This window comes from Phyllostomus hastatus, unplaced genomic scaffold, assembly GCF_019186645.2.
Source record: "Phyllostomus hastatus isolate PE091 unplaced genomic scaffold, TTU_PhHast_1.1 phas_contig_40, whole genome shotgun sequence".
In the NCBI taxonomy this organism is placed as follows: domain Eukaryota; kingdom Metazoa; phylum Chordata; class Mammalia; order Chiroptera; family Phyllostomidae; genus Phyllostomus; species Phyllostomus hastatus.
The window spans coordinates 80,148,554-80,160,977 of NW_025333872.1; the positions used below are offsets into that span (position 1 = coordinate 80,148,554).

At 45.6% G+C, this 12,424-nt stretch overlaps 1 protein-coding gene across 1 annotated transcript in view; it reads left to right on the plus strand.

Annotated features, from left to right (window-relative positions):
• The window catches only part of ECT2L (epithelial cell transforming 2 like), a 38,745-nt gene that overhangs the window by 16,081 nt on the left and 10,240 nt on the right, over nucleotides 1-12,424 (plus strand). Inside the window, exons 9-15 of the mRNA XM_045843569.1 lie at nucleotides 661-786; nucleotides 4,542-4,628; nucleotides 7,230-7,444; nucleotides 8,414-8,561; nucleotides 10,177-10,250; nucleotides 10,347-10,503; nucleotides 11,114-11,179. Of these exons, the coding sequence (XP_045699525.1) occupies nucleotides 661-786; nucleotides 4,542-4,628; nucleotides 7,230-7,444; nucleotides 8,414-8,561; nucleotides 10,177-10,250; nucleotides 10,347-10,503; nucleotides 11,114-11,179 (873 nt within the window). The remainder of the gene's footprint in view (nucleotides 1-660; nucleotides 787-4,541; nucleotides 4,629-7,229; nucleotides 7,445-8,413; nucleotides 8,562-10,176; nucleotides 10,251-10,346; nucleotides 10,504-11,113; nucleotides 11,180-12,424) is intronic.

The following is a 12,424-nucleotide window of genomic DNA, read 5'->3' on the forward strand; positions in this document are numbered from 1 at the left end:
GCCTTCCCTGAAGTCTCAGCTCCGGGCGCTCCAGCCAACCCCGGGGCAGCTGAGGGATGAGTGCTCTGGTGAGCTTTGAATGATCAGGGAAGTTTACAGGGCGACACTGAGACTTTGAAAGGTCCTGCACTGTCTCCCGAAACACCAAAGATGTACTAGATGTGTTTGGTGTAGGTTGAGTGCACTTACTGCCAGCTCATTATTTAAAAATAACTGTGGATGGAACCAAATTTGAGTGCTTTTCCCAGCCATTTAGCTGTGTAGTCCCTCTTTCAAGCTGCCTTTCTCCTGAAAGATAAAATCCCTCCTGCCCTCTTCCTCATCTGGCCAAGAGGCTGGTGTGTGGGCCACTTTGGTTCTGAAGATCTTGAGACCCTCCTATAAGACCTTGGCATACGACTTGAATTATGACAGTCAGTTGAGAATCAAGAATATACATGGCAACTGGAATGTATGATTAACCAGAAAGTCTCACTTACTGACTCTAGTTGGTTGAATAATCACTACTTTGTTTGCTGGACTTATAACTTAATTAGGTAGAAAATTGCAAACTCTACTAAAAAACAGGTTCTCTTTTCTACTACAGTTTTGTTGATCTATATTTCTGATGAAGGCTTTAAATACAATTTTGGGGGGGTTCTGGGGTTGTGGATTTTTCAGGACAAACCTCTGGAATTTTTGTCACATTTTCTGTTGAAGAAATGTAGTGAAAAGAGCAAAGATCTTGAAGGAAATGCTATTCTGACAAAACCAGACCCAAAGGCGACGTTCCACTCATTCGTGAAGGTAAAGTGACCGCTGCATGTTGTGCTATTGCTTCAGTCAGGAGTCAGACACACGTGCTTGAGTAGTTCACAGACAATGATGACAGTTCCGCCTGGATGGCTTCCAGCTGCTCATTTCTTGTAATAACTTTATTTCCTTGAATTATTATTTGCAAAAGTGTTTGCAGTATCCCGAGTAATGTTTAAGGTACTTACAAGCATAAGCTGCACCATGTGGACAGGAATAACGCTCCTAGGGTTCAGAGGAAAGTTGGACGTTTGCATTTTGCCTCTTTTTCAGTTGAGTCTTGAGATAACTTAGATTTTTTTTTCATTTGCCTCCCAGGACGTGTGTGTGTGTGTGTGTGTGTGTGTGTTAAACTAAGAATTATTCTTCTTTCTTAATTGAGATTCAAATTCATAAAAGAGAAAAAAGTGGGTTTGAATTTAGTTCTTCAGGCAAAAAATAATGATTCTGCCCATACTGTATTCAGAACCCATATATTAAAAAAAAAGATTTAATTAATTTATTTTTAGAGAGGGGATGGGAGAGAGAAAAAGAGACAGAAACATCAATGTGTGGTTGGCTCTCACACACCTCCAGCTGGGGACCTGGCCTGCAACCCAGGCATGTGTCCTGAGTGGGAATCGAACCAGCGATCCTTTTCTTCACAATCTGGCACTCAATCCACTGAGCCACACCAGCCAGGGCAGAATCTATATATTCTTGATTAAGTGAAATCATCAGGATCCAGGAAACATGGAAAATTGCATTGTCATTCAGAGAGCTGACTTCTATAAAAATGTCATCTTAGAGCCATCTTACGCCCATAGAACCACCACCTACCTGTCTTGCATGATCATAGGCTTGGGATGCCAGCCCCAACACAAACTCACCACGGAGAATGGTCGTAGGGATTTAGACTGTGAGTTCCCTTAGCAGGTAAATCACTTGTTTTCCTACAACCTGACATCTTGGAAGTCTTTGCTGTGGATGGTGAAGTGCTGGGAAGGGCGACAAGAGGACCACTAGAGTCAGTGTCCCCTCGGGCCACCCCAAATCTCTATACAATTCTTGGGGATTATTCTCCCAGAGGGTAGATGTTCAGCCTGCTGCCAAACTAAACATGTATTCACTTTAATAAAATAGAGCAGAAAGTTTGAGCTTAAAGTTGCCTCAATGCTGGAAATCAGACTTGCTAGGGTTATAGCACCTGTCTGTGATGAAACTACAGACAGTGAAACTCCTTAATGCCTAGAAATCTCTTGGGTATATTTTTACTTTTTAATTGATACTTTTATTTAAAAAATCAAGTAGAAAAATATGTTAGATTCTTATTTGGTTTTCTATTATTTAGTACCAAGAGCTTATGTACAAAGCCCATAAAACAAAGTTGGGGACCCCCAGGAGGGAAAAAAACCACAGGTTAAATGTGGGTGCTGCATTAGGATAAAATAGAGAAGCTGAGTTACCACTTCACACATGGGGGTTTACTTTAAATGAAACGAGGTATTCATCCAAAAGAAGCACATAAACCTCACAGCCTTAGGAGTGGAAAGTCATGCCGTCTGCTGAGATACTGTTTCAAAGAGCCTTCCTCAGGGGCTTGTCTGCCAAATCCAGGACAACACACACACACACACACACACACACACACACACACATGGATATATGTAGGTAGAGACAGACTCATCTGTCTGCCCACCTGTCCGCCCATCCCCCATCTTGCTGCCCAGTGAGCAGTGACTGCTGGTTTCTGTGTGCCCACAGTGTTTACCCTAATACCACACAACCATGGCAGTGAGTCACAGCCAAAACCATAGTTGTCCCTGAGCAGGACCTGTCACTTTCACAACTATTTCTGGCCCCTAATACAGAAAGCTAAGTGTTTTCTGGGAGAAGCACCAGCAAACTGGGGTGTCTCTGGAACATGCAGTGCCTGCCTGCTCCATCCTGGAGGAAAATTTCTACCATGTGATCAATTGGATGTTGCTCTTATATGCCAGGGGAGAGCCAAGGCAAAGGCCACCGACCCAAAATAATTGTTTTCTTAGAAATGTGCGAAGTTTGTTGCTTCTGTTACTCCCTCTGAATTTATCCTGAAAAACAAAATAAGGGATGTTATCTTAATCTAAAAACATTCTCTAAAATTTCTAATCATTAGATGTGTAATAAATGAGAAAACTTGATACTTTTAGGTTCAAACAAAATTACAATGCCATGTCAATTTCCTGTCCACAAAGAAAACCTGATATTTAATAAAAATAGCTGCAGCTAAGCCAGAGGAGAAACAAAGCCCCCGTGTGAGCAAGCAGCTTAAGAAAGAACCAGGATGGTCTGGGGTCCATGCTGACGCCTGAATTTTAACGCATTGGCGCTCAGGTGAGCCCTTACAATAGGGTGCTCTCCCAGATGACGGTGCCTCCCCTATCTATGAGAGCCACAAGCAATTCTGTTCTGTTTGGGTTCTCCTAATCCTGGGCCTGGCAGTTTGGGTTTAATTTTCCCTTCGTGTCTGCAACCATTCGACCTACACAACTATTGGTGTCACTGCTGATTGGTTGAAGTTGCCATTTCTCAGTATAAAAATGATCAGTGCTATTATTTATTTTGGGAGAAAAGAGTGTTCCACTCAGAGAAATTTTAAAACATTTTGTTAAAACTCAAAGTAGATGTTACCCCCCTAGCATAAATACAAACACAGGCCAGGTTGGGATGCCATGCCCGGAATGGGGAAGGCCTGGGAAATGGCAGAAAGCACGCAGGCTCAGGGGGGCCTCCAGACACCAGGGAGAAGCTGTGGGGCTGCAGTCAGGACCCCCTAGGGCCCTAACCGGGAGCCTTCAGGCAGCCCTGGGGCTACAGGTACAGAACAAATTAGTTTTTGCCTCAGTAAGGTGAAAGGAGTCTCGCTTACAAATCGCTGTTTCCTTCCAGTCTCACCCCTGGATATCAAGATTTGACCACGGGTAGTTTTATCGTTGACAACACACGGCAGCATTAATGACCATTAATCCTCCCTTAGTAGCTCTCAGCATAAACGTCGGACCATTGTCCTATTGCTAGAGTGGACCCAGGGATGCTGCTAATTTATATGGAGTCCCCAAGAACAATTAACGGCCCTGGTCATGTGGTCAGGGCATTGTCCTGATATGCCAAGGTCGTGGGTTCGATCCCTGGGCAGGGCACATACAGGACTCGACCAATGAATGCATCAATAATTGGAAGAGCAAATTGATGTTTGTCTCTCTAAAACCAATAAATAAAACAATTTAAAAAAACAATGGGTAAAGTGAAGAAAAAAGTCATATTTAAATGTGGTAACAGACAGGTCTAGAAAGGTCATGTGAATTGTTTCGGATGCATTTTAATTAGGTGATAAAAGCCGTGTGTTTTGTGGAGTGTTGTGAGTTTTTTCTTCTGGAGCCTTAACCTGTTTGCCCTCAACTGACACGAGACAGAGCGGAACCGGAGCGGAGGCAGCGGCCCCTGACCCAGGACAGTGGGATTCCCTCAGCCTGGGTAGGGGCGCAGATGCGGGGGCGGGGGGTGGCTTGGAAGGGAGCTGCTCTGGATTTAGTTTCTCAAGATAACGCAGTTCAAAGGAAGCTAAAGGCTCTGTTTTTATTTTTTAACATAAAATTTACTTTACAAGAGGCCTCGGTCTTGTTCAGTGCTTCAGTCACAGCCGGGGCTGAAGGCAGGGCCCAGAGGGCCTGCCGTGGGCGTCCGACGCCTCCTGCCCCCGGCTGACCTGATCCGCATCGACTCCCCAGGAAAGAAACGCTATGGAAGACAATCCTCGGGACACAAAATCAAGTCTCAGCCAAAGCGATCCAGATTTTGGGGTGCTGGTTCAGCTGGTAAGCCAATTACTACATAATAAGAATTTTCCTTTTGTTTTTTCCTGACCCTCCCCCTGCCACCCTCCCTGAATTGGGAGGGGGGGAATAAAAACAAAACTCTTTAGCCTTTATTCCGGTTAGTTCTTCTTTTTTTCTAGAAAATTCCAAGAAAAAAGTTTGGGGGAGACGGGCTTCCAAATGTAATTGAGGGGAATCCAGGCAATAAGTTTTCTTTGGAATGTTTCCTGGTCAAAATGAAGTTTGAGTCCAGAGGACCCAGGTCCTTCTGACTCATCTGGGGAGTGAAAGCCACCTCTGCTGCTCCGTGCTTGTCTGACCTGACGCCGGGACGGCGTTTAAAGAAATGCACAGGAAGGTGCACGGATTCCAGCCGGATTCCAGCCGACCGACTGACTCATGGTCCCACTTCAGATGTTGAGCAGAACCGGTAATGCCACATTCAGGGCTCGTCTCTGGGGCGAGAGAGGGCGGTGCGCGGAGGAGGCTGCGGTGGAAGCGCAGGCCTGGTCCGGCCTCACGCTACTGTATGGCACTTGTGTGGATTCCACTCCCGTCCGCGTTTATGGTCGTATTTCATTCTCGGGGTCCTGTAATGCAGCTACTAGTAGCCACATCTTTGTAGATGAGGAACGAAAGTCAGAAGACTTAAAAGACTTCCCTAAGGACAGATAACTGGCAGAAAGAAACTTGAACCCTGTGGCCCTGACCTCAGCCCGAGGCTCTGTGACAGCGGAGAGCAGCCTGGGGAGCACACCTGCGGCAGGCGGTGCAGACCGCACCCCCCCTGGAGTGGGCGTCAGTGAGCAGCACCGCACCTCAGCTGACTGTGGGCGACAACACCTGAGAACGGTTTTAAGACGACAGGAAGTGTGACAACGGACACCTTAAGTCAAAATCATTACACAGGGTCCAGCAGCAGGAAGGCCTGCTTCAGTGCGGTGGGCAGGGTCATGATATGGGTGTGGTAATTCAGAGTTTCAATTGAACATTTCACCTGAAATGTCACATGGTGTGCTTCAGCGTGCTGTTGTTACGTTACAGGATCACATATTTATGATTTTGTAATAAAAGATTTTGTAATAAAAAGGGGTGTTATTTGTGCTAGATCCTGTATATGTTGGATAGGTCCAATAAATTTAAAAAATATGTAAATACACATAAAAATATAATATGGGCTGCAAACTCAAGTGGGATGTAGATGTATTTTTAATTCATTAGATATATCTAAGTGGGCATTATATACAGACCATGTGTTTGAGAGATAAAATTCACTAAGAACAGTGTGTTTATAGTATAACAAACAGAGAGTTTTCTAATTTTTCTCTTAAGTTACTTTTCCATTTTAATTTTAGTTCATAAACTTCTGGTTGATTTATTTTGGGTGAAGATCACATGGCACTATGCTTCACTACCATCGTTTTATTTGGGGCAGTCTGGGGCATGCTCCGGGCTGAAGGGAAAAGGGGAAATTGTGTTCTAAGAGTATTAATAATTCTAGGCTCAAATACAAGCCCAATAATTTCAGACATTTGAATAGTATAATTGTTTTCCATTATAAAGGTGCTCATTTTACACCCTTTGAAAAGTACAGACAAAAGGAAAAGAATTGCCCATTCCCATTGTGAAAACTAATTTCTCCAAAGATAAACATAGCAGATATAATGATAGGGTCTACAATTTCTTTATATCAGTTTATGATTTTCCCCTCTGTGTTAAAAAATAAAGCAGGAAACCTGGCTGGCGTAGCTCAGTGGATTGAGCATGGGCTGCGAACCAAAGCATCGCAGGTTTGATTCCCAGTCAGGGCACTTGCCTGGGGTGCAGGCCATGGCCCCCAGCAACTGCACATTTATGTTTCTCTGTCTCTCTCTTTCTCCCTCCATTCCCTCTCTAAAAATAAATAAATAAAATCTAAGAAAATAAAAATAAAAATAAAAAAAATAAAGCAGGACTTTGAAATGGAGAAAACAGGACAGTTGACCGCCTAGCTACCCAGGAGAGATCGGGCCGCCCTTCCGAAGTTAGGTATGTTTTCCCGAATAATGAAAGGAGAATATGGGCTTCCGTATTTCATGACACACCTGTGGAAGCAAATCGATAATGGGAGGGCTCGCTCACTTGGCCCTTCTGTCTGCAGGATAATCAATAAAACACTCCTGGAAAAAGGAAAACAAGCAAGAGTGGGCAAGCGAAAGGCTTCCTCACCCACAGTGGTGAGAAGGCAGGAATCTGTCTTCTCATCATTGTCCAGTCATCAACTAGCACCCAGCGCTGAGCACGTATTCGAGGGGCAAACAGATAAAAGCCGTCTCAGCCGGCCCTCTCAGGATCCAGAATTCAAGTTCCACCTCTGCTATGGCATTATGCAGGCCTGATGGGAGGGGCTGTGTGCCCCTGCTGGGGACATGCAACAGTCAGCAGGGGCCTCCATAGTCCCCTGTCAAGATTCCCTTCACCCCTGCACGTCACAGACCAGAGAGGGGCATCTCCAAGGGACTGCCTGATTGCTTCCTTTTCTCCATCTCCTTCGACTCTCAGGCTTTTTTGAAGCTGTAAGCCAGGAAAGACTCCTTATGCATTCTCAATGCTTTTCCACAGGAGAGAAAGCTGCAGATGGACTCAGCTGTGAAGCGAACTCGAGTGGCCGGGGAGCTCTTACAGAGCGAGAGAAGATACGTGCAGATGCTGGAAATAGTGAGAGATGTTTACGTGAGGCCACTGAAGGCAGCGTTGTCCTCAAACCGAGCGATTCTGAGTGCTGCAAACATCCAGATCATTTTCTCTGATATTCTGCAGATTTTAAGTCTCAACAGGTAATTCCTAAATTTGCATATTCTGACATTCTTGTTTTGCAGCGGGAAGAATCCACACGGAACTGCACAGAGGCTCAGGCATCTCCGCCTGTCTTGGGGACCCTGAGCAGCACGCAGAGGAGAGTGTTCTTGCCACTGGGCTGCAGCCAGTAGTGATGATTCTTGGGGTGCTACTTCTGCTTCAATTCAAAGCCATGGTGCTAGGAGTGGAGTTCACCGCCAGTGGGTTCTGTATTCAGTACATTGTTCATGCAAAAGACAAGACAGTATGTTTAGTTAAGCAATGGGAAAGGAACCAAAGAATTTAATGGGACTAAGTCACTAGGATACTTTGCTTAGCGAACCCAAGGTCCACCTTAGTAACAGCAGGTGTCTAGAGTATGTGAGGGTTCATGGAGGAAAGTGATCGCTTGCCCTGGTGGTAAAGTAAGACAAAATTAAGCTTGTGCTTCTGTGCCAGTAATGCTCTAGAAGACTGGGAAGAGGTTTCTGACCCTCTGTGGGCCCCCACAGAGTCAAGAGGTTGAACTAGGCCTCTTCCAGTTTTCAAGGCTTGTGGTGGCTGGATGAGGGATAACCTTAGATTCATGGGGAAATGGGCCCAGTGAAGATTATGGCTATCTCAAGTGAGTTGAATGCTCTACTCTGAGAATTGAAAGAAGACTTCGCCGCCTGGCTGGCTGGCCCTGTGGGAATGGGAGAGTCAGAGGCAGCCTGTGGAGGCCCTGACTCAAGGAGTGAGGTGAACAGGTGGGATCCCACCACAGCCAACCCACTTTCTCACCTCCCCACTCCCCCTTCCCCGGGACTGCTCGGTACTGCCCTGTCTCAAGACAAAAGCAATTGACAAAAGCTCAGCCACGAATGACTAGGCTGAAGCAGTCTGCATGGGTGACAACTGATTTAATCACTAAGTTTATAGGTTATTACAGACCAATCTTTCACGCGCATGCGTTTCTCATGTTGCAGGCAGTTTCTAGGTAACCTGAGAGACAGACTCCAGGACTGGGGCCCAGCTCGCTGTGTGGGAGAAATATTCCTAAAGTTTGGAAGCCAGTTGAACACCTATACCAATTTCTTCAACAATTACCCTGTTGTTCTGAAAACTATTGAGAAGGTAAGTGATTGCATCACCTCCAGGCATTTATTAGACCTGAGCTTGAAAGGAAGGTTCGTGTGACATCCAGAGGACTAGGGTCAATAGGAAAGATTTCTTCCCCACTCTTTGCTTCCAGATCTACTCCTTTAGTTCACTGTGGACTCTGAGGACAGGGACCCTGATGCTTAATTTTGTATCACTAGGGGCCAGCACAGTGCTTGACACAGCAGGGCCCAGAAACTGGCTGTTGGACTGAACTCATCCTCACACAAACTGTCAGACTCCCCTCTGCTGCAGACGCCCTGCGGCTCAGTTACAGGAAACCGTTTAACAGGCAGAAGAAAGACTGTGAGCCCCAGTGTTACCCTGCCGCAAAGATCCGGGTGACCTTGACAAGGCTGGCTCTCTCATAAAGACTAGGAATTAGTAATCCATGTTTCTTGGGATAAGGATTCTCAGTCTGTGATATTTTACTGTGCGTGAGGAATTTTTTTGTCTTACATTCTGTGGAGAGTTCCTTGTGCCTTGTGCCGTGTGTAGTCTGGGCAGGAATGTTCGCTTTCCTCTGTGTCACTCACTCGCTGCTCTTGTTGGGATCCCTTCTGATGGCAGTAAGATCCCGCTCCCTTGCGACACAGGGGCACTCGTCTGCCAGTGTCCAGCATGTCCACTTCCGCTGTGTCCCCCTGTCTGCACTGAGGTCTCTGGCCAATGCCTGACCTTGGACACCTTCCTTTATAGCACACCTCTCCCCACACCCAGAGAGTCTAACACTGCTGGACGATCTCATTATGTCTTGTGGGAAAACTGTGTGAACAAGGCAATTTCATAGAACTGACTGACCATGAGCTCAGGAATTGGAGCGCAGTGTCCTGTATCATCAGAAACAAACCGGTGATGACATTTTTATAGTCACAGATACTAATGGTGTCTGTTTCACCACCATAGAGGGGGCACACAAGTGCTCAATACTTGTTAGCTATTAATATTATTGAAATCAATAAATATTTGATTTCTGGAAATTAGCATTACTGGCATCTTTTAGGCATGTACCCCATGGAGAAAAATGGGTACTTCCAGCGTACTTTAAAGGTGATGCACGAATACATTTTAAAACAGATGTTAAATACAGTGGAGCACTTTTAGAACATCACACATGATTAGCAGTAGTATTATAAGTGGATACCTTCAATAGTCTTTTACTACAAGGAAATAACATTTGCTGTGTGGACAGGCATTTTATGGACAGGATTTATCTTTCCTTCACCACAAGAGTTAGGGTTGATATCCAGGAGGAAACCAAGGCTCTGGGGCGTGAAGTAACTTAACAAGGTCCCAAAGAACTAGGGAGAATTCGATTAGAATTCTAATTCTTCTTCAGGCTCCCTGGTTACAAAGTCTTTTTTTGTTGGTCTACCCTGTTTAAGGACAGTGAATAGGGTGAGGTCTGTGGCATAAATAAACCACTCTCCTTGGCGCATTAGTGTCAGTGAGCACTAAAAATGCTTGGACTAGATGCAGACGTTGGCCTCTTGGCTTTGAGTGCTTCCAAGATCGCGTCCGCCTGGGGGAATGGAAGGCTTTACGGCGGGCACGCAGAGCTAAGCTTTGACAACACGATGCTCACCTTTAGTGCAGAGAAGCGAGACCAGCATTCCGAGCTTTCCTGAAGAGGCACGATAAGACTGTCGCTACCAACATGCTGAGGTGAGTTCTGAGGGCGAGCATGGCGGAGGCACCCCGGGGATGGGGCATTCTTGCACCTTCAGAAGGAGACCAGGTTCCCCTGTCTATGCCTCCCAGCCTGCCGGAGCTGCTCTTGTACCCATCCCGAAGATTCGGAGAATATATTCATCTTCTCTACGCTTTGAGGCTTCACACCCCTGCAGAGCACGTTGACCGTGGGGACTTGACCACTGCAATTGACCAAATCAAAACATATACAGGTTACATAGATCAGGTTGGTGGCTGACAAGAGTCTGGGTCCTTTGAAAATGTTGCAGTGCTTTTCTGGCACTCGAACTCACAGGTCCAGAAATGCCTGTTCTTCCTGTGGCAGTCTTCAAATTCTTTCGTCTTTTCAGTGTGAAATCATTGTATTCAGAGACTTGGAGCACTAAAGGTATCTATTTTGAGCCAAACAACATGTTTTTGGATAACTATACATGTTTGATAAAATCTTTATTAATGCAAAAGTTTGAAGAAGTGGGTACCTGGATTGATTTTCTAGAGGACTAAAAGTGAAAAAGGAAGATCCTCTGTGCCTGAAACAACTCCTTCATGTATTAGATTTCCTGCCTGGGCAACTCAGCATCGCGGAGCACAGTGCTCTCACTCCGAAAACATCCCTCTGCCGTGCGTTCTTCATGGGCGCCCAGGCTGAATGTTAACTGCTAACACATTATGCCCAGAAGACGCTTTTTGAATACAGTCTTGTCATTTGCCTCTTTGTTTAAAAACACTGGGTACATGAAACCAGATTCTTGTAAGTGCCATGAAATATTTCAAATCTATTTTTATGTATACAAATCTCACGGTTTTATGTTGCCTAAAATCACTTTGTTTTCTAGATGAAGCAAAGCATCAACACGAAAGATCAGCTGTCAGACATACAGAGAAGCATCTGGGGGTGCCCTGTACGTATTCCCGATGTACTTTCTACATCTCATGCTCATGGATAAACTCTCGTGTCATTGGCAAAGGGAGACACCCAGGTGTCAAATCAGCTAACATCTGGTGAATGCCCGCGCCGTGCCTGCTACTGCCGAGCTCTCACACCTCACATCTTCCTTATCTGCACGGATGCCACAGGAGACGCAGCACACGTGGGCCTGACCCTGTCCCTTCACTTTTCTGCAGTCTTAGCTCCTCGCTCAGCACTACTGTGATCAGAACCCCCACCCCAGAGGAAAGGGGCCGTGTCTTCTATTGTTTTATATATCCCTGTGCATAGTACCTGGTGGAGGGCTTTGCACACCAAGGATACCTGAAAAAGTCTCACAAGTCTTGTGCTGGCTGTTACCCACAGAATATCATCTGGCCTCACTCTGCCTTCTCTCCTACCTCCTTGCCTACCACTTCCTGAGCAAACCACGCAAATCGACTCACAGTTCTCCAGTCGTGTTGGCCTCTCCTTGTACAGTTACGCTTTGTCCATACTCCTCTTTCTCAGAAATTACCTTCCTTTCTCACTCCACTGGGTCAGCTCCTATCCTCCTTTACATCATCCAGTTCAACCATCATCTTCCTCATAGCTTCTCCCACGTCGCCCGCTGTGGATCGCCCTCTCCTAGGTGTCCTGCAGCACCCTGGGCCTCTGTCACATTCTGTTACAATCTTTTATTTATACGACTGGGAACTCCGTCAGGTGTGAGTTGTGACTGACTTGTCTTCCAGGCTTTGACATATAATAGGAGCTCAGTATAAGAATTCTAAGGACTGAAATTACCAGTTGATTGGAGATGCTATGTTTATTCGGCTAAAATGGGGAGGCAAGATGGAGCTGTTCTATCATAATTTAGATCTGCACGTTTTGGTAGGGAAAGTGGAGTTAACTGGATTACAAAAAGCCCCAAATCGTGGAATGGGCAGAGTCCACAGAACTTAATTCCAGGTCGCTGCTCACACCACGTGATCATGCGCAAGGCTCCATCCGTGCAGGGGCCTGACTCTTACTTTGCAACAATTCGTTCCCTTCCTTCTCTTGATACGGTGCTTCTTATTCACCCCACCCCCGCTTTATTTTTGATACCATGGAACATTTGTAAATAAAACAATTTCAGTAGTTGAAGAATTAAACAATACCCTAAAATATAGTTTTCACGGTCAATTCTGTGATCTTTCTAAAGAAAGCCTGTTTTATAAACAATTAAAACATTCCC